Genomic DNA, 19,156 nt, shown 5'->3' with positions numbered 1-19,156 from the left:
AAAATAAAAATCAGAAGTTTTTTAATTCGTCGAGGTTGATTTACGTCACCCACTTTCATGGCCGCACCTGCAAACTTCTCTTCTCAATGTTCCGATTATACCCAAACTGCTCTTTACCTTCTCTCCTCTTCCTTCCCCGCCTTCCTCCTTCTCGCTCCTTCCGTTGCCGCGCCACCGCCGATATCCCCCTAGGCGACGGAATCCGGATACCGCGTGAACAGGAATCCTCCTCTGACACGGCGAGGTCTCGAGATGTCTCCGCCGCGGCCGGAGGGAACGGTGAATCGGGTAAGTGGAGGAAAAGGAGGCTGCTGTGGTCGAAAAGCGGAGTGAGTTACTTGGTAGGAGACGACGACGCGCTTCCTCTGCCTATGACTTATCCGAATACATCCCCTGTGTCGCCCGATGAGATTGACCGGAGGTTGCAGTGCGATCCTGTTGTCGAGGTTTCCCATCTTTCATTTACTGGTTTGATGATTTGGATAAGTCTCAACCATTTAATTGTGTTGTAATAATCAGAGTAACATTTTAATTGTTTTTGAAAAGCTTTTAGTCAAAAACAAAAAAGAAAAAATCATTTGAATTGTTTCGTGTGGAGTTTGTAAGCTCAGATTATGTTTTCTTTGGATTTGTGTGATATAAGGCATGGGTGTTAGCATTATGTAAAGCTAAATATGCAAGCTTTTCTTGATTTGGGGTTAGGATTAAATGAAGAAGAGGAGATATGCTCAGATTCTTGAAGTGTCTCTGAAATAGTGAACATTTAACTATGAGTTGTATGGTAGAAGCTTTGGGTGTTAACGGTGTGTAAACTAAAGATGCAAGCTTTTCTTGATATGGGCTGGGGTTGGTTAGATGAAGAAGGGGAGATATGATGCTTAAGTTTGACTTTAACTATCATACTCTTTACTGGGTTCTATGCAATAGGCAGTGGTAACGTTATGCTTAAGACTATATTCTGATCATTATATTCCTGACCAATTCTCAGGATTGCAAGGAAGTGGTTTATGAGTGGACTGGCAAGTGTAGAAGTTGCCAAGGATCTGGATCTGTCAGCTATTACAAGAAAAGGGGTAAAGAGGTTATCTGCAAATGCATACCTTGCCAAGGGATAGGTCAGTTTCTGATTATTGTTCTTTTTCCTTCCATTAACCTCCTTAGAGTATCTTTGAGCTGCTTCCTTGATTCGTCTTTCTGGATCAAAGCCCCACTTTCTGAGTTTTGTAATTTGGTGTCTGTCTCTAGTGTATTACGCAAGTTAGTCTTGACTAAAAGAAGTTTAAACTGATTGCAGGATATGTGCAGAAGATAACATCTCGAACGGACATTGATGTGATGGAAGATTTGGATAATGAAGCATCTTGACCCTTGGATTTGCTCAAACCAGTGCACAACTATTAATATGAGTGCATGTGCGCTTGAGTTCGTTGTTGAAGTTGCTTCTTTGGGATGTTTGGCCCAAACAAGCGGATTGGAGGTATAGACAGACAGAGACTACTGATTCCTGTTCGGATAATGGCTTCTTCTTTTTATCAATACTACCCCAAATAGGAAACTACTGTTCTATATGTATCAGATCTTGAGCAACCATAAACTCTAGGAACTCTTCTTTGTGTTTAGGTTGTTTCAGTTTTCCACAGAGAGAATATAAAGCGGTAATACAGTCTCTTACTTCAAATTACTTTACAGGTTAATAGTGGTTCAATAACATATACAAATGGTTTCCGTGAACTAAAAAGGAATAAATACAGTTATTTAGAAGTAGAACTGTCATGGCCCAAATGCTTCCTTGATTTAAACCTTCTTCCATGAGATCTGTGTACTTCAATTTTAGAGGCCAAGACAAATGACCCTGTCGTTTACAGGTCCCCTGATCTATCACTAATGAGCACTTGAATCTTATCAGTGTTAGCAACTCTAACTCGGCCCGGTGTTGTTTGTGCTTGGCATGTTCTCAGGAGACGCCCTACAACAAGTAGGAAACAAAAAGTTTGACATCAAAATTTATATGACAATGCTTCTGTTTCTTTTTTTAAGTGTCAAACACTGTTATGATTCTTACTGAATAGTTAGGCCCTTTCTCTGGAGGAGTGCACTAGGAATTGTACCTTGAAGCTTGTTGTTCTTGATGGACCTGCAGATTCACTATTAACATCAACCAAAATAAACTGATGCTAGTTTTGGTCATGATGATGCAGTCTGTTACAGGTTTAGTTTATCATATAACTAAAGTGAACATTGTTTAGCATGATCTCAGATTCATATGTGTAGGCTTGCTGTTATAAGAAGAGAGGAGGAGCGAAATATGTTTACAGTATGCGGAGATTAGGGAGCTGTGCAAGTGACTCTGGAATCGATCCATTGAACTGGTTGTCCTCTAAATGTCTGCCTCATCCACCAAAAGAAAATGTCAAGGTTAGAATATAAATCTTTTGCAGAACAGTTATAGAAGTCTGGTTGCAAGAATGGCATACAGAGTTTCTAATCTCGTCATTGGACTCAAATCTGGTATCGGTCCTGTGAGCTTGTTCTTCCCTAACCATCTGCAAACCCCCGAAAGTTGCAGCTGAAACTCAGTTTCCACAAAGAAACTCCCAGACATTAACAACTTTTAAGGATGCAAAAAGTCCTTACAGATCTTTAAGTGCAGTCATGTTGCTAATGCTTGGTGGTAGAGAGCCCGCTAGTCCACGATTTGTCAGATTCCTAGCAAGAGAACCAAAATCATAGATCAGTGGTTCTTCTTGATGTAGTTTACAGAAGCTTGTCTTAAGAGTATTAAGTTGTTTTTTTCTTACAGAGAAATCACTTTGGTGATTTTTTCTTTGGAGCAAGTTACACCAGTCCACGAGTTGACAAGAGGAAGGCATGGATCACCGGACCAATCTACAGGAGGCTCATCGATGCTCTCTAACAAATCTTCCAACGCAGTTACTGCAGAACAATTTTATTGTTTCCAATAGCTTCATAATACAGAAAAGACATGAAAGCAGAAGTGGAACATGTACATTACCATCGCTTATATTAGTGGCTCCACCTATGGGAATAACCTGAAACACTTCTCCAGCATTGATCACTGCTCCCATCGGTGAACCTTTAGCAGTAGTCAACGTGATCGTAGTCTGACCTGACAATGGCCACTGACCTGAGTAAACCATAACCCCATTGGTGCTCACATTGAGTTTTCTTGAAAAGGTAGCTCCATTGATTGATGCACCAAAGGCTCTCCAGCTCAAGGGGCTTGGACTCCTATCATCCTGAAAATACAACGCTATATAGTACTTTGTGGCCGGAAGAGGAAACGGCGGCCATTTAAGCTCTAGAGCCTTCCCTTTAGTCACTGTGAAGCCTTCCACAAAAGCTTTAGCCGGTGGAATGTTCCAGAAGTCTGATGGGTTAACACTGCTTTGAGAAGTCACTGACTGATGTTTCTTGTCAGAGAACGGTTGCCATAGACGGTTGTATTTATCATCTGGATAGCTAGTTTTTGAACATGTTACATAACATATCATTACAAGTGAGGTTTTTAAAAAATGAAAATGTAAGATCATGAAACAATGATTATTACCTAATCATCTCTCCATCTACTCCAAAGCTGTTCCTAGCGATGAGGCTGAGCTTGTATAACCCAAGATCAGTTGAATTATACATTGTATCCTCAAGAGATTGCACATCTAAAGCCGATATAAAAGGTGAGGAAAGTGTATTTGCGTTCTTGGCTAGACAAACACTAAGTGTCCTCCCAGGAACACCAACAACGATCTCGTAGTAAGAACTCTGACCCTTGGAGTAATCCTCAGATGTATTCACAACGCTCCATTTTGTACCTCCAATGATCTGGTCGAACACTGGCGGGCTGTTTTTGCCGTCGAAGTTGCCGTAGTAGTAAGTGGTTCGGATGAGGTACTTTGAGTTCCTGGCGACGGGGAAGTTGTAACAGTGTTTTCGTGATGACTTGTCCGGGAAGTAACGCAGTGTTGAGAGGATTGGAAGAAGGTCCTTTTGTTTTATTGTCGTCGTGTTGCCTACGTTGATGAATCCTCTGTCCGATGTGTAGTTTATGTCGTTGAGTTTGGTTGTGGAAGGTGATCCACAGTTTAAGTAAAAACCTTCAATGTGAGATGGAAAGGTGACGTATTAGGGGATTTATAACGATGTTTAGCATAGAAAAACGAACGTTCAGATGAATATATGAAAAAATTTCGCATTGAATCAAGAATCATACCTCGAGGAGGAGGGAGAGCTTGAGAGATTGAGAACGATAACAAGAGGAAGAAGAAGAAAGGAAGCATCGTGACGTATCTTTGTTGAAGAAGCAGAAACAAATGATCGGATTGTTTCTATGTTTTTGATGGAGAGATTGAATAGGGGAATGCTTCAAAGGTTATAGAAAACAACGTTGAAGGTTTCTAATATTGTTGATTTTCTTATTTTTAGCATCAATATGAGGTTTGAGTTTTACTGATTGGAAGGATATAGGCAAAAGAAAAGGAGGTGACTAAATAAGCTACATGCAATGTCTCTTTTCATTTTTTTTGGTTGGTGTGTGTTTTTCTTTAATTTAACTTGGGGGTCATGTCCTTCGAATAATCTTTTGAGCTGATATTTCATAAACAAGTGGTATCTTTAGATGTGTTTTAATTTTACAAAACAGTTTTATGTTTCCTTACAAAGCTACTTACTAACACATGTCTGAAGATGATAATATTATGTATGCATCAAATTTAAATTTTTTCTAGTTCAGTGATTCATATACAATGCGAAAAGTATCATATAGATTCATCAAAACGTTATACAAAACTTAACAGCTTAGTAGCTAGCTTACCACAAATGTTGAGGGTGATCAAATGGTAAAACATGTGTCAATTAAACAGATAGTCGGTCTATTTCTATATATCGGACAATATAAATTTTAGAAAATAGAAACTAACATTGATACAGAAATAATCCAAATTAATCGGAAGTTTCTTTAAAAAAAAAAGTATACAGGAAAAGGTCGTTAAAAATAGGACAGAACTTAGGTTCACCCCCTAGGGTGAACCTTTAAATTCACCCCACCATTTATAACCAATCAAATTTCCACTTAGATTATTAATTAAAAAACATTAAAATGAACAAAAAATAGCTATATAAAATAAAAATGATAATTTTAGCGACGGTAACGTTTCCAGCGAATCCTAAACCCTAAATTTTAAATTCTAAACCCTATACCCTAAATTCTAAACCTAAATCCAAACCCCTAAACCCAAACTCTATACCCTAAACCCTAATCCTAGACCCCTAAACCCAAACTCTATACCCTAAACCTTAATCCTAGACCCTAAACCCAAACTCTATACCCTAAACCCAAAAACTAGACTATAAACCTATACTCTATACCCTAAACCCAAGTCCTAAACCCTAAACCCAAACCGTAAACCTTAAACCCAAATTATAGACCCTAAACCCAAAACTTTAACCATAAGTCCAAACGGTAAATCCTAAACCCAAACCGTAAATCCTAAACCCAAAACCTATACCCTAAATCCAAATCTTAGACCTAAAATCCAACCGGTAAATTCTAAACCCAAACCCCAAACTTAGATGCTATAGGGTTTGGGTTAAGGTTTACGGTTTAGGTTTAGGGTCTAAGACTTGGATATAGGGTTTAGGTTTATAGTCTATTTTTTGGGTTTAAGGTATATAATTTGGGTTTAGAGTCTAGAATTAGGGTTTAGGGTATATAGTTTGGGTTTAGGGTCTAGGATTAGGGTTTAGGGTATAAGGTTTGGGTTTAGGGGTTTGGATTTGGGTTTAGAATTTAGGGTATAGGGTTTAGAATTTAAAATTTAGGGTTTAGGGATTCGCTGGAAGCGTTAACGTCGTTAAAATTAGCATTTTTATTTTTTGTAGCTATTTTTTGTTTATTTTAATGTTTTTTAATTAATAATCTAAGTGAAAATTTGATTGGTTATAAATGATGGGGTGAATTTAAAGGTTCACCCTAGGGGGTGAACCTAAGTTCTGTCCTTAAAAATACAAGGGCATCAGTAATGGTGATACTCAAGGTACAAATTCCTAGAAATAGTATTTGTGCTTATTTTATTATTTTTTTTGGATTTAGAAAAAAAAAACTAACCAATTGCGGGTCGCCAAGTATCAGTGGGACTCGCGAATAGTTAAGAGGTTCAGCAAATCGAATTCTTAGAGCATCCCATCAATGAACTTATGGGGGATTCACACAGATTCCAAAAAAATATATTAAAATAATGTACAGTGATGAACCTGTCTCTCTCCAACTCTCCCCAGTGTACATGCGTCCGGCGAGTTCATCACTGTTTTGCTGGCTCCACGACACGTGCGTGATAGCTCACGATTGGTTTAATTATTATTTTTTTTTAAATCAAACAAAAAAAGTAATAATAAAAAATTATAAACTTGAATCCCAAGAGAGGGTTCACTAATGGAAATGCTCTTAGCTAAGAAGTTTAAGAGTTTTTGTTGGCACAAAAACATAGATGAAATAGAGCCACATAATTTTATAATAATTTTTTTCTTAAAAATTTGTGCTAAGAATCATTGTTGCATTGTTGCAGATGGTCTAAAAGGAAAAAAAAAAAGTAAGAGTTGGTCTCCTTTAAAACCCTAAATGAAGATGTTGAAACTTCCAGAAGATTTGATAGAGGAGATACTCTGTCGTGTACCAGCCTCATCAGTGAAGCAACTACGTTCTACTTGCAAAGGATGGAACAGTTTATTCAACGACAAAAGAATCATAAGAAAGCACTGTGATAAAGCCCCAAAGCAGTTTATGGTTCTCATGCTGCTGTCCAACTCATTCACAATTCTTCCAATGAGCATCATCCATCTCAATGGAACTCCATCTGTAAAACGTAAACGTGAGGTTGGCCTACTCGATCCGCATCACAATAACTCATATCGATTCCATATATCTCAAGTCTTTCACTGCGAAGGCTTGTTGTTATGCGCCTCTTACAAGGAATCTAGATTCCTGGTTTGGAACCCTCTTACTAATCAATCAAGATGGACTCAGTTCAACAAACGTTACACGGGATTCACCTACTTTTTCCTCGGTTACAACGAAGACAGAAAATCATGTAATAAGAGTTACAAAGTCTTGAGCTTTGATCCTATTAGCATGATGAGTGATGTAGTAATCCATGATCTTAATTCTGAAGTCTCTGATTCATGTAGGACTATCGATAATGACAACCATCCAGGCGTGCCCCACATTGGTCAGAGTTTATCTTTGAAAGGAAATACTTACTGGTTTGACAAAGATGAAACAAAAATGCACCTTGGTATATTCTTGAACGAATTTGATTTTTCAACAGAGAAACTTGGACGTCGTGTGCTTCTCCTTATCAGTGTCGAGAATATGAAAACTTGAGTGTTTCGGTTGTCAGAGAAGAGAAACTTTCAGTGTCGATACAACGTGGAATTACATCAAAGACTGAGATATGGGTGACAGATCAAAATGATGAGACCAAAGTTGTGTCTTGGAGCAAGGTCTTGGTATTGGATTTGAGTCGTGATCATCAGATTACGCATTGTGGAAGTTTCTTGCTAGATGAAGAGAAGAAAGTGGTCATGTGTTGTGAGACAAGGTACGACCCAGAAGAGGAGAACAAGTCCGAAGAAATGATATACATTGTTGGGGAGGATAGTAAAGTCACAGAATTGGATTTGGGAGTAGATATAACTGACAGGTATGGGGAAACTATTCTGAATTATACGCCCAAGTTTGGTTCAATCGAGCCAGATGGAGGCAAAATAAAAAGATGTGAGTATGTGACTAAATAAGCTATAGTTTTTTTTATATATATATATTTTGGTGTGTTTTTTTTTTAACTTATTTACTTTGATCGTGTTTTTAAGTGATTATTTGAAGTGATAATTCATTAACAAGTGAGTATCAGTATACGCTATTTAGCTAACACAGTTTTAAAGTTCTACTTTTATGTTTCTTTGCATTTTATATGTGCTCTCGCACAGAGAAGGGTAGCTAATTGGAATTCAAGCTTTTCTAATTTACTGACAAGTACTCGGTAAAACAAGTCAAAGCTCAACTCATGTTATTTTTTTCTTTGACAAAAAAACATGTACACAGCCTTTTTTTTGCTTGTCCTCTGCTTAAAGTTTTCGTTTTTCACCCAACTCATTCCCTTGCAAGTTACAAGCTTTCCACACAGCATTTTTAAAATTATGTATCACCTCGTATATTTATAACTCATTGACCAATAACGGTACAGAAATGAACGTACAAGAAAGCGCCTGTAGCTCAGTGGATAGAGCGTCTGTTTCCTAAGCAGAAGGCCGTAGGTTCGACCCCTACCTGGCGCGAAATCACTCATTTATTTTTTTTCCCCAAATAAAAAGCCGACGAAGTGGCCGCGGCCGACGCGTTCAAAAAGCGTTGCGTCAGGGCGAAGCAAAGCCCAACGTTATATCGACGCTAAACGTATCCTTCCCCCAACAGATAATCGTACCCTATAAAACCTCCTCTCAAATCCCTAACTTCTTCTCCTACAATCACTCTCTTCATTTTCTTGAGAATCATCAAAGCAAATTTCAAATTCGTTTTCGAGAATTTAAAAGAGGAAACTTTCTTCTTTCGTTTCTTCGTCTTAGCTCATGGGTACTTCTCAGAGTCGCGAAGATCGGATCTCCGATTCCGATACGGAATCCGATTCGGACTACTACGAAGAAGAAGACGATGATCAGAAGCAAGGATCTTCATCCGCCTCTGGTTCGAAACCCTCTTCCGATTCAACATCGACTCACGAAATCGAGCAGAAGCTTAACGCCTTGAAGCTGAAATACCCATCATCATCATCCCCAACCCCCAAGATCAAAAACGCGGTGAAGCTTTACCGCCACATCGGTGGAAACACGCCCAAGGCGAAATGGATCACCGCTGAGAAACTCACATCCTACAAATTCGTCAAAACGTCGTCGTTAGAAGGAGAGGATGTTAACGATTACGACGACGGTGAAGAGTCTAACGAGAAAGGTGAGTCCTTTTGGTTTCTCGGCGTTGGTGGTTCCAAGGTCAAAGCTAGGGTTTCGAGTGATATGCAGTTGAAGATGTTTGCGGATCAGCGTAGAGTTGATTTCGTGAGTAACGGTGTCTGGGCTTTGAAGTTCTTGACGGATGAGGAGTATAGAAGGTTCGTTACTAGGTTCCAGGACTATCTCTTTGAGAATGTGTTTATGGTTAAAGCCTCTGAGGAGAGTAAGATGAAAGTTTACGGGAAAGATTTCATCGGTTGGGCTAATCCCGAAGCTGCTGATGATTCTATGTGGGAGGATGCTGAAGGTCCACCAGAGGAGGAGGAAGAGGTTGATGAGAAAGATAGGGACTTGACGGAGGAGTTTGAAGAGGTGGCTAACGGTGGAGTCCAGAGTTTAGCTTTAGGTGCGTTGGAGAATTCGTTTCTTGTGAATGATTCAGGTGTTCAGGTTTATAGGAACATGGACCGTGGGATTCACGGGAAAGGTGTGTGCGTTAGGTTTGATGGTGGAAGAGCTGGTTCGTCGAGCCAGACGACGACGCCGAACAAGGCGCTTTTGATGAGGGCGGAGACTAATATGATGCTGATGAGTCCTGCTAAGCAAGGGAAGCTGAACACGAGCGGTGTTAAGCAGCTTGATATCGAGTCGGGGAAGATTGTTACTGAATGGAAGTTTGAGAAAGACGGGACTGAGATCACTATGAGAGACATAACGAATGATACTAAAGGCTCGCAGCTGGATCCGTCAGAGTCCACGTTTTTGGGGTTGGATGATAATAGGTTGTGTCAGTGGGACATGAGGGACAAGAGAGGTATAGTGCAGAACATCGACTCGCCCGTCTTGGAGTGGACTCAAGGGCATCAGTTTTCTAGAGGGACTAACTTCCAGTGCTTTGCTAGTACTGGAGATGGGTCGATCGTTGTGGGATCGCGTGATGGGAAGATAAGGCTGTACTCGAAGACATCAATGAGAATGGCGAAGACTGCTTTCCCAGGGCTTGGTTCGCCGGTGACACATGTGGACGTGTCTTATGATGGGAAATGGATCTTGGGGACGACAGATACTTACTTGGTTCTTATATGCACCCTTTTCACTGACAAAGATGGTCGGACCAAAACAGGTTTTAGCGGAAGGATGGGGAACAAGATACCAGCGCCCAGGTTGCTGAAGCTAACACCATTAGATTCACACTTGGCAGGAAAAGATAATAAGTTTCACGGCGCGCACTTCTCATGGGTAAGTTTCGCTTGACACGTTCTTGTTTACAAGTTGTTTATTCTTATAAAACCTAAAACTCATAGTCTTTTGTTTGTGTGTTTCTGAATGTTATTTGCAGGTAACTGAGAGCGGGAAGCAAGAGAGGCACATCGTAGCAACAGTGGGGAAGTTCAGTGTGATATGGGACTTGGAACGGGTGAAGAACAGTGCGCACGAGTGCTATAGGAACCAGCAAGGGCTCAAGAGCTGTTACTGCTACAAGATCTTGTTGAAGGATGAGTCAATCGTTGAGAGCCGTTTCATGCACGATAGATTCTCTTTCTCTGGTAACAAATCTCCAGAAGCTCCACTTGTGGTTGCCACTCCTCAGAAAGTCAGCTCCATTAGCCTCTCTGGGAGACGATTGTGATAAACACGTTTAGTATCTGAAACTTTTTTCATGTTGGTTTTGTAATGAAATTTGCTTGTGTATCGTTTGATTGGTTTTCTTGTGTTTGTGTGAAGAAGGTTTGTGTTGAATGACATTTGGCTTTCCTCAAATATTTTTTCTTGAAACAGCTTTGTATTGTGTTTGAATCAAATTGGGTTTGACTTTGGTTTCTCATAGTTCTTCATAACGTACCGTAAAATATTCACTTCTTGTGATCAGCTAATGTTTTAATGTTAGTCTTAAGTAAAACATACAAATGAGTTATAAGCAAACCATTAAAAAGGTTCTTGAATCTTGAATTGGTTCCATGGTACATTAGAAACATCCTGAATCTTGGTTTTACATTAGTAATTGTAACTTTCACTTGTACAAAGAATCATTTATTTCAACAGACAACGTTCTGGATCACCAGATTGATTTTTTTTATATGAAATATTAAATTTGTTTATCATCATGGAAAAAATATATGTATAAAGAATGGTGAGCTAAAAAGAAATTATGACAAATAAACTTTTAAACTCGGAGAGCACATGATTTTTTTTAACTCTGATGAGCATTAAACCAACGTTGCATCAGACCACAGAGCTTTGGCTTCTGTAGTATTTAGTTGACATATAATCCGATTTCTCACTGTCTAATCAATCATCCGAACAAACTGCGGTTAATAAATTAATTAGTTTTAATATAAGATTATAGATTACCTATTGCAAAATATAAAAACACCAAAATATTTAAATTTTATTTTCTTTATTTTCATTTATCGTAGAAATTTTTTTAAAATAATTTAAACTACTATGTATGGTTTGTAAAACACCAAGATTGTAATAGATTGTTGATAACAAAAATAAACTAAAACCAAATCACATTCACCAATTTTAGTTTGCCTTATCATCATTCACTTCATTTCTTCAAGTGGCATAGTAGTATCTTCATCAAACTGTAAAAACAAAATAAAATAATTGTGTCGATACTACAATAAAAAATCAGAAAATTCAAAAAAAATTGAGAAGATACAAAGTATATGCGATAATAAAGGAAGACAATATGCTAAAAAAGAAAAATAAGAAATAAAAATCTAACTTTTCATTTGAAATAGAAAACAGATTTTAATAACGTAAATTAAAAAAAAAATTAAAAAGAAGAAACACAATTCATTCACTGGTTCGGATGGTGGTTCAACCAATAGCCAGATTGCTGGATTAATTTTCTTTTACGGTTTTTAACTTTTTATTGAGTTTTTAATGAATGGATATTTATTAAAACTAAATCGGATGATGATGCAGCACATCATTGGAATAAAGTCATTTATTTATTTTCCTACTATTTTGGATTCAATTTTTTTTACACAAATAAATAGTGTTCCTGTATTTGGTAGGAGGAAAATTTGTTAATTATGACCTAAAACTTATTTTAAATGCAAAAAATATACTCAATTCAATCAAATGTAAAAATAACCAAAAATTCTAGTAAAATAATTATAAACAACCTTTTATGTTCAAATAAAAAATATGTATGCATTTTACGAATATAATCCCGTGAAATTTTATGTGGTTTGTGAAGTATTATGTGAGAAGATTCCCAAGGAAGCGAAGACTTCAAAGAAGTCTTTTCATGTAATATAACTTAAAAATAATTTATAAATTTATAAAAAAAATTGTGGGAAAAAAATCATGTAAGTTTAAACATTTCAAATGATGTAAAGTGAATATAGGTTGTAAGTCATGAATGTCTTTAGTTTTGGGTTGGGTAACATATGTTGTAGCATCATTTGTATTTTAGGGTTAGATTTTAGAATTTTACTTTAAAAAATGAAATTAAATTGGACATATATGTATTTAATTTTGTATATATTAAAAAAATTATAACTTGATCATATGTTTTTTTTCATCCGCTTGATAATATGTTTAATGAATTGTTTGTTGTTATATATTTAGCTAGTTATTTTTAATTTTATGGTTTGTAATACATCATATAAAAGTAAAACTAAAATTTAACTATTTTTTAATCTGTGTGGAAAATTTAAATAATATTTAATTTGCAATAGAATAGGTATATTACTAATAAATGCTGTAGTTAAAACTAATTCTTTAATATGTACGACTATGTAACTTGTCATTGTGTTTATGAAATGAATAATAGTTTTTAATCCTAAATTCTTATAATTTTATAATATCATTATATCAATTCTAAACAATGTTACTAGAGTTATTGATGTTGATTGGGAAAGGCGGTAGATGTGTAGAAGACCATTTTTCTTTCAAAAGCCATTTTTGTAAAGTTTAATGCTTTAGATTTTTTTAAAATAATCTATAGCAAAAATAGCAAAAAAAAATATGTTAGCTCTGGAAATCAATTCTCTATAAGCTTTTGCTTAGTTCTTTCAATTTTCTTTAAAAATAAATTTACAACAAAATATTAAAGCCAGAGCTAAAAAATTACTGTCTAATTTTTAAAGTGAGAAACATAAAGCTACAACCCTTTTCAGTCAATCCTATTGTCTGTTGTCATCAATGCTTGTAAGTTACATTGGGATGTATCCAAAAAATCCATATATATGGCTTTAAATCCATGATTTTGTTATCTAATCATGATATGTGGTTTTAGGTGTCCAATTTTCGTAAAAAATAATTTCTAATAAAATATTGGAGTACTAAAATAAATCCATATTAAATACTTATACAGTATTTACAGATAAATAAAATATTAAAAATATAATACTACAAATGGATACTATGTATACATATTAATGTATTAAAATATATTAATAAAATTTAAATTTTTTATATATTTAATTTTTTGGTTTTGAATCTGGATATTTAGATTTGAAATTAGAAATATAAAACTTTAATATCGGATGACAAAAAAGGATTTTAATATCCAGATCTTCACCTTGAATATCAGATTTTCGGAGTGGATTTACGATTGAATATGGATTTTAGATAATGATTTCACCTCTATTGTAAATTACTTGTAGATTATTTATTCCGTTTCATTACGTTTTGAGCTAAACTAATACACTAATTAGAAACTTCACAAGTGACAGAAAATATAGAACAGCTAGCGTGTGTGTACTCAAAACGAAAAGAAAATATAACGGGTAAACCAAGTTGATTTTGTGCCTTTTTTAAAAATTGTTATATGACCAGTAATTACAGTATTTAATTTATGTTACGCTAATTGACAACGATTGATATTTTTTTTTCTTTGCAAATAGGAAGTGTGTTTTTAAAAGATTGACATTTATTAAAATAAATTTTATATCTATGCATTTTATTAGTTAATAATGATAAATTGTAAAAAATTGTATTTTTGAATTTATATGAATTTTAAATTATAAGAAATAGATAATCACATAAAACAATATGTTTATAATCAAAAATTAAAATTTTAATGTGTCAAAACAACAAAATACATTTTCATAAACACATAGAATATCATTTAGAGAGTGTTATTGGTTGTCTATGTTAAAGTTAGCTCCATTAGAATTTGAAAATTTTATTCACTTACAATTTAAGACATGCTAAAATATATACTCTCTCCGTTTTATATTAATTATCGTTGTGGAGTATAATTTTTGGTACAAAATAAGTGTTATTTTCAAATTTTAATACAAAATTTATTAAGTTTATTATTTTTTTCTATTGGTTAAAATATGGTTACATGTAAACATAATGATGTTTTTATTTAGAAAATATACAAACTTAGATATTTTCTTAATTTGTGTGCACAAATCTAAAAGACATTTAAATGAAAAGGAGTATAAATTTTAAAAAATTTGATTCACTTACAACTTAAGATAAATTGATTTTCTTAAAATTTAAATAGCTATCATTGTATCTATATATTAACATGATATCATTTGATGACAAAAAAAACACATGATATCATTTGATTTTTGTAACATAATTGGACCCTTTTTAAAATGATTCTAACTTCAAATATGACTCCAAAACACCAAAACTATATAAAAATATGTAAATAAGTAACAGAACCAAACTTCATAACATTGATATGGTTTTCAATTGTTACACGTATTAATCTGTATTTAATGCGAAAGTTTTAGATTTTTTTTTTAATTCAATGAGATTCTGTTTCATTTATGGGTACTAATTATTATGAGACTCCTCTATATTGACTTTTATGTTTTCATGATGATAAGCGTAACATGACCAAGCAAATTGTTGTCTACCTCAACATGTAAAAATGCTAATCATTAAAAAAATTTAAACGGCTCACTAGCTAGTTTTAGAGTTTAAACCTAACTTTAATTATTTTGTAGAGCTTAGAGCATCATTAATGGGGGAGACCCAATTAGGATTCTTAGAGCATGATTTAACACATTTCTGTAAACTTGTTAAGAGATGTATCTTATATCTCTTATTTAGAAAACGTTTCTTAATGTTTCTTAGTTAATAGCTAAAAAACGTATCTTATATTACACTACGAATCTCACCGAACCTTGCGTTTATTATGATCTTAGGGTTTTTGTTAAATATATATATATATATATATTATAGACTAATTTTTAAAACAAAAACTAATATAAAAGTCTCTTATTCTCTTATGCGTGCGCACAAATATATTAAAGACGATAATCAAAATGATTTTTTTTTTTTTGTAAATAGGCCGATGGATACCAAAGGACAGGGTGCTACAACAACTTATGCTCAGGTTTCGTTCAAAGGAGCAATCTTATCACTGTAGGTGGAACCTACACCACCGTCTCAGAATACGACGGAGATCAATACGACCTCTCCATGCTTATATGGAAGGTACTAAGAGCTAACATGTATAATGTCTTTTTCTCTTTTTAGTAACAATATGAGGTGTAGTTTTTGAGTGTAGTTTTTCCTCGAAAATATGGGATCACCTGACCAGAGGGATATTTCAACACTCTTATACTCAGGACTGGGCGGGTATTGTAGAGCTGGTCTCTGACACGAGAATGGTAAAGAAGAAGCTCTTCTGTCTTCGATATGCATTCCAAGCGGCACTATACACGCTTTGGAGAGAGCGTAACAAGCGGAGACATGGAGAACAGGGGACGCCTATACAAGTCTTGAAGAAACTGTTGGATAAAGCCGTCCGCAATAAGCTCAGCATCGTGCAGACTAAAGGCCTGAAGGGTCTAGAGGGACTCCTTCAATTCTGGTTTGAGACTAGAATGTAAATATTTTTTTGGAAGTTTTGAGAGTTTATAAGTAGCAAGGTTTAGCAGGGGAGGTGTAAATGTTTAGGGAAAAGGAGTAGAAGTAGTTTTGTTTTCAAATAACCAAGTCACACTAGTTGTACACAGGTTTTTTTGATGAATAAAATTTAGCATTCATTCAAAAAAAAAAAAAAAAAAAAACAATATGAGGTGTAATTGAGTTGTCCCTACGTTATGTTATATCTGCATCTCAACCCAAAGTGGATTGTCGATAATTATATATAGGATGGCGAAAACTGGTGGCTAAAGGTCGGTGAAGAGCTTGTGGGGTACTGGCCTGGCAAGTTATTCAATTCTCTAGGAGATGGAGCTACCATAGTTCAATGGGGAGGTGAAATCGTTAACTTGGAGACTGGTGGGAAACACACGACCACGGACATGGGAAGCGGGCATTTTGCAGATGAAGGTTTTAAGAAAGCGAGCTATTTCAGGAATCTTATGACAATCGATGAAACCAATACTCTGATAGAACCACAAGGAGTTTACCCCACGACTGGTCATGATAACTGTTACAACATTAAAGCAGGAGATGCTGGAAGTTCCTGGGGGGTTAATTTCTTCTACGGTGGCCCTGGCCAGAACGAGAGATGCCCTTGATTTGGATCTGTGTGCTCAAATATTTTGAGTATTTTACATGCATGTCTGCATGTATCTGACTATGAATGTGTGAGTAAGAAAAATAATTCACGTCATGGAAGTTAATTTTATCTGTGTCTTTGGATAATATGTGTGTACAAGCTTTTCGAATTTCGCGTGTTTAATTTGAATAACAATAATAATATGTTTGATAAGATCCTTCAGTTTATAGTTAATTGCTTTTGATCTGCCTATAAAAGCATGTCCAATGGAAGTTTCTTTCCTTTGAAATATAAGAAGCCATATATGTGATATACATATGTAACTACGGGAAACCCATTCCATAATATGCATATATAAGGTTTTCCGTAAAGTTTAGAAAACCGTAATTACATATACATATATAATATATACTTAGGCTTTTGTATAAGAGAATAATCTTCTTTACCTTTTTTCCTTTTGAAACACAACTTCATTAATTAAAAACTAGAATAGCTAGGTGAGGGAATTAACATCCTCATTCATTACAAGGCTTTGTTTAGCAAATCATCAGCAACAACATTGTACGCTCTCTTGAGATCCAACCAGAGGAAATGGAGTCACATTCTATCGCTAGCTTCAAGATGTCTGAGACAACTCCATAGATCTCTGGCTATGGAGTTTCCTTCGTAATGCAGGAGATTAGTTGCTTCGAATCCGATGCACATCTGATTTTATTGATGCCAAGTTCCTTAAATTTGAGAAGATCTGCACGCATTGCAATGCTTTCTGCCATTAGACATTTAGAGGTGAGAGTACTGAAGCCTCACTACCAGCAAAAGTTGAGATATACCAATCACTAGATGGATCTTCCAAGTTCCTACCATGTTGGCATCAAATATCATGTACATATATTTTGTATGATTCATGTACCTATACTTTTATTGAAACTATTTTTACATATATAGATATAACTAATATTAATCTCACATAATTCTAATATAATTTTCTCATGATATTTTATTATAGCTGATTTATATTTCTATTAAGTTCAATTTTGAGAAACAACTAAATTAGATCATTTACTTATATTTATATGAACATTATTTAGTTTAATTAACTAGTATTAGGTTTACTGTTTTAAGAAATTAATATATAAGTTTACATAATTTTAAATTTTCTTTTGTAAGAGAGTGTATTTTATTCAATGCTAAAATACATTGGTATAAGAAACTTTTTCCTTTTATGGTTTTTTTTTGTAAAAAGGCTTCCTTTTATGGTTTTTGTAGACTTGTTTTTCTGTCAAATTAATTTATTTATGATCTGATTTACTTTTGAGTGGTTGCTTTATATATTTTTGAATGAATTTAAACTGTATATACTTGTTTATGCTTATAATTTGTTATTTGTTTGGTAAACGTTTTAACAAGGAAATGTCTATAAGTTTTGAATGATTTTTACTATTTTTATTTTTATATTATTTGTATTTTATTTTCAAAAGTTAACATATATACTAAAAATATTTAACATTTCACTGTTTATTTATATATATTATTGTAAAATTAGTATACTTTTATGGAATTTTTCAAATGAAGAGTTAAATACTTTTATCAAATAATTTTAGTGATTTATGATTTTGTTGATTTAACGATATTATCTTATTTTATATGATTGATTTACATTTTAATGGGTGGGCTCTAGAATAAGATAAAATATTATTTTTGTTTACTAAGATTAAATCTCAGATTATTGACAAAAATATATATTGGATTTTAAATTATATTTAACAAGACTATTATTAAGACATTTAGGTTACTGATAAAAGTTTTCTTTATTTTACAATATAGAACAACCTGTAAAGAATACTGTTACAAGACTGATTAATGTTGTTTTCATATATAAAAAGGGTTTTAAAAGTTATTATATATACTAGCTCCATTATGTCCAACAATTGTTTTCAAATATTTAAGGCACCAAAATAATTCAATATTAATCGCAACCACCCTCCTATGCAATGATGCTTAATCAGACCATTGTTTTCCTCATTCTCGGTTTGGTGATACCACTTATAGTCGAAACTTTCCCAAGAAGAGCAAACTTTCCAATCTCCATGAGCAGAAAATCGAACTACGGTTGAAACAACTCAACAAACCGGCCATTAAACCAATCCATGTACTGACAAAAATGAAAAATATTTACCTCTAATTTTCTATTTCCTTTGTTCTCTTTTATAGTATTTCTAAGTAGTTTTGTTCTGTTTCATTTTGTTTGATTCGTAAGTTCCTGAGCAAAAGTTAGATTTATTTCATTTTTTATCTCTTTATACCATGCAGTAACTAGTACTACTATTGAACTATTGGTTGGATTGGTTATAGATTTTAATTAATTATTATCATAGTGTAAGCAAATACACAAATATATAATTTATCTTTTAAATATTTTTGAGGTTTAACTAAAACTTAGATAAGAGTACATAAAAATTGTTTTCAAGATTATTTTGACTAATTGCTTTTAACTTTTTGCATTGATTTCTTTAGAGTCCAGATAGAGATATGATTGTGTATGGATCTACGACCAACCAGCTTTTGATCATCCTTTATTCAAAAACCACACCATTCAGGTTCTTGGTTTTGGTCATCCGAAACATGTTAAAAATCTAATCATTTAAAAAAATTAAACGTACTTTTATATGCGCGTGGATTCACGATTTTTTAATACATTTTTGAATA

The 19,156-nt window shown here is 34.4% G+C and overlaps 5 protein-coding genes and 1 non-coding gene across 6 annotated transcripts; 5 read left to right on the top strand and 1 right to left on the bottom strand.

The window, feature by feature from the left end:
* Positions 1–62: 62 nt before the first annotated feature.
* On the top strand, positions 63–1,659 carry LOC125609553 (protein disulfide-isomerase SCO2-like). The gene is made up of 3 exons (XM_048781052.1): positions 63–446; positions 989–1,115; positions 1,295–1,659. The coding sequence occupies exons 1-3, from the start codon at positions 87–89 to the stop codon at positions 1,363–1,365; spliced, it is 558 nt and encodes a 185-aa protein (XP_048637009.1). The 5' UTR covers positions 63–86; the 3' UTR covers positions 1,366–1,659.
* LOC106453923 (putative leucine-rich repeat receptor-like serine/threonine-protein kinase At2g14440) lies at positions 1,331–4,350 on the bottom strand. The gene is made up of 9 exons (XM_013896113.3): positions 4,226–4,350; positions 3,569–4,109; positions 3,014–3,480; positions 2,799–2,934; positions 2,635–2,706; positions 2,475–2,543; positions 2,314–2,385; positions 2,063–2,134; positions 1,331–1,966 (listed from the first exon to the last, which is right to left on the bottom strand). Exons 1-9 carry the CDS (start codon positions 4,290–4,292, stop codon positions 1,918–1,920), a joined length of 1,545 nt encoding a protein of 514 aa, XP_013751567.2. The 5' UTR covers positions 4,293–4,350; the 3' UTR covers positions 1,331–1,917.
* Positions 4,351–6,628: 2,278 nt separating this feature from the next.
* LOC111203879 (F-box/kelch-repeat protein At3g44120-like) lies at positions 6,629–7,803 on the top strand. The gene is made up of 2 exons (XM_048779117.1): positions 6,629–7,293; positions 7,335–7,803. The coding sequence occupies exons 1-2, from the start codon at positions 6,629–6,631 to the stop codon at positions 7,801–7,803; spliced, it is 1,134 nt and encodes a 377-aa protein (XP_048635074.1).
* A 467-nt stretch (positions 7,804–8,270) lies between these two features.
* On the top strand, positions 8,271–8,343 carry TRNAR-CCU. Its single transcript has one exon. It is a non-coding gene; the product is annotated as a tRNA-Arg (tRNA).
* A 67-nt stretch (positions 8,344–8,410) lies between these two features.
* LOC106451899 (protein CYPRO4) lies at positions 8,411–10,833 on the top strand. The gene is made up of 2 exons (XM_013893882.3): positions 8,411–10,251; positions 10,352–10,833. Exons 1-2 carry the CDS (start codon positions 8,635–8,637, stop codon positions 10,640–10,642), a joined length of 1,908 nt encoding a protein of 635 aa, XP_013749336.2. The 5' UTR covers positions 8,411–8,634; the 3' UTR covers positions 10,643–10,833.
* A 4,126-nt stretch (positions 10,834–14,959) lies between these two features.
* Positions 14,960–16,644, top strand: LOC106453922. Its single transcript, XM_048779116.1, has 3 exons — positions 14,960–15,016; positions 15,289–15,435; positions 16,098–16,644. The coding sequence occupies exons 1-3, from the start codon at positions 14,960–14,962 to the stop codon at positions 16,467–16,469; spliced, it is 576 nt and encodes a 191-aa protein (XP_048635073.1). The 3' UTR covers positions 16,470–16,644.
* The last annotated feature ends 2,512 nt before the right edge of the window (positions 16,645–19,156 follow it).

This window comes from Brassica napus, chromosome A5 (assembly GCF_020379485.1).
Source record: "Brassica napus cultivar Da-Ae chromosome A5, Da-Ae, whole genome shotgun sequence".
NCBI classification, from domain to species: Eukaryota; Viridiplantae; Streptophyta; class Magnoliopsida; order Brassicales; family Brassicaceae; genus Brassica; species Brassica napus.
Note: the sequence above shows the minus strand (reverse complement) of the source record. Positions and strands in the feature narration are given on the sequence as shown.

Excerpts from the sequence above, each read along its gene's own strand:
- LOC106453922 (XM_048779116.1), top strand. The coding sequence starts at position 14,960 with ATGGGGGAGACCCAATTAGGATTCTTAGAGCATGATTTAACACATTTC. Across the intron at positions 15,017-15,288 it reads TAACACATTTCTGTAAACTT|GCCGATGGATACCAAAGGAC; the intron begins GTTAAGAGATGT and ends TTTTGTAAATAG. Across the intron at positions 15,436-16,097 it reads TCTCCATGCTTATATGGAAG|GATGGCGAAAACTGGTGGCT; the intron begins GTACTAAGAGCT and ends AATTATATATAG.
- LOC106453923 (XM_013896113.3), bottom strand. The coding sequence starts at position 4,292 with ATGCTTCCTTTCTTCTTCTTCCTCTTGTTATCGTTCTCAATCTCTCAA. Across the intron at positions 4,110-4,225 it reads AGCTCTCCCTCCTCCTCGAG|GTTTTTACTTAAACTGTGGA; the intron begins GTATGATTCTTG and ends CTCACATTGAAG. Across the intron at positions 2,935-3,013 it reads AGCCACTAATATAAGCGATG|TAACTGCGTTGGAAGATTTG; the intron begins GTAATGTACATG and ends ATTGTTCTGCAG.
- LOC111203879 (XM_048779117.1), top strand. The coding sequence starts at position 6,629 with ATGAAGATGTTGAAACTTCCAGAAGATTTGATAGAGGAGATACTCTGT. Across the intron at positions 7,294-7,334 it reads GACAAAGATGAAACAAAAAT|AGAAACTTGGACGTCGTGTG; the intron begins GCACCTTGGTAT and ends ATTTTTCAACAG.
- LOC106451899 (XM_013893882.3), top strand. The coding sequence starts at position 8,635 with ATGGGTACTTCTCAGAGTCGCGAAGATCGGATCTCCGATTCCGATACG. Across the intron at positions 10,252-10,351 it reads ACGGCGCGCACTTCTCATGG|GTAACTGAGAGCGGGAAGCA; the intron begins GTAAGTTTCGCT and ends TGTTATTTGCAG.
- LOC125609553 (XM_048781052.1), top strand. The coding sequence starts at position 87 with ATGTTCCGATTATACCCAAACTGCTCTTTACCTTCTCTCCTCTTCCTT. Across the intron at positions 447-988 it reads AGTGCGATCCTGTTGTCGAG|GATTGCAAGGAAGTGGTTTA; the intron begins GTTTCCCATCTT and ends ACCAATTCTCAG. Across the intron at positions 1,116-1,294 it reads CATACCTTGCCAAGGGATAG|GATATGTGCAGAAGATAACA; the intron begins GTCAGTTTCTGA and ends AACTGATTGCAG.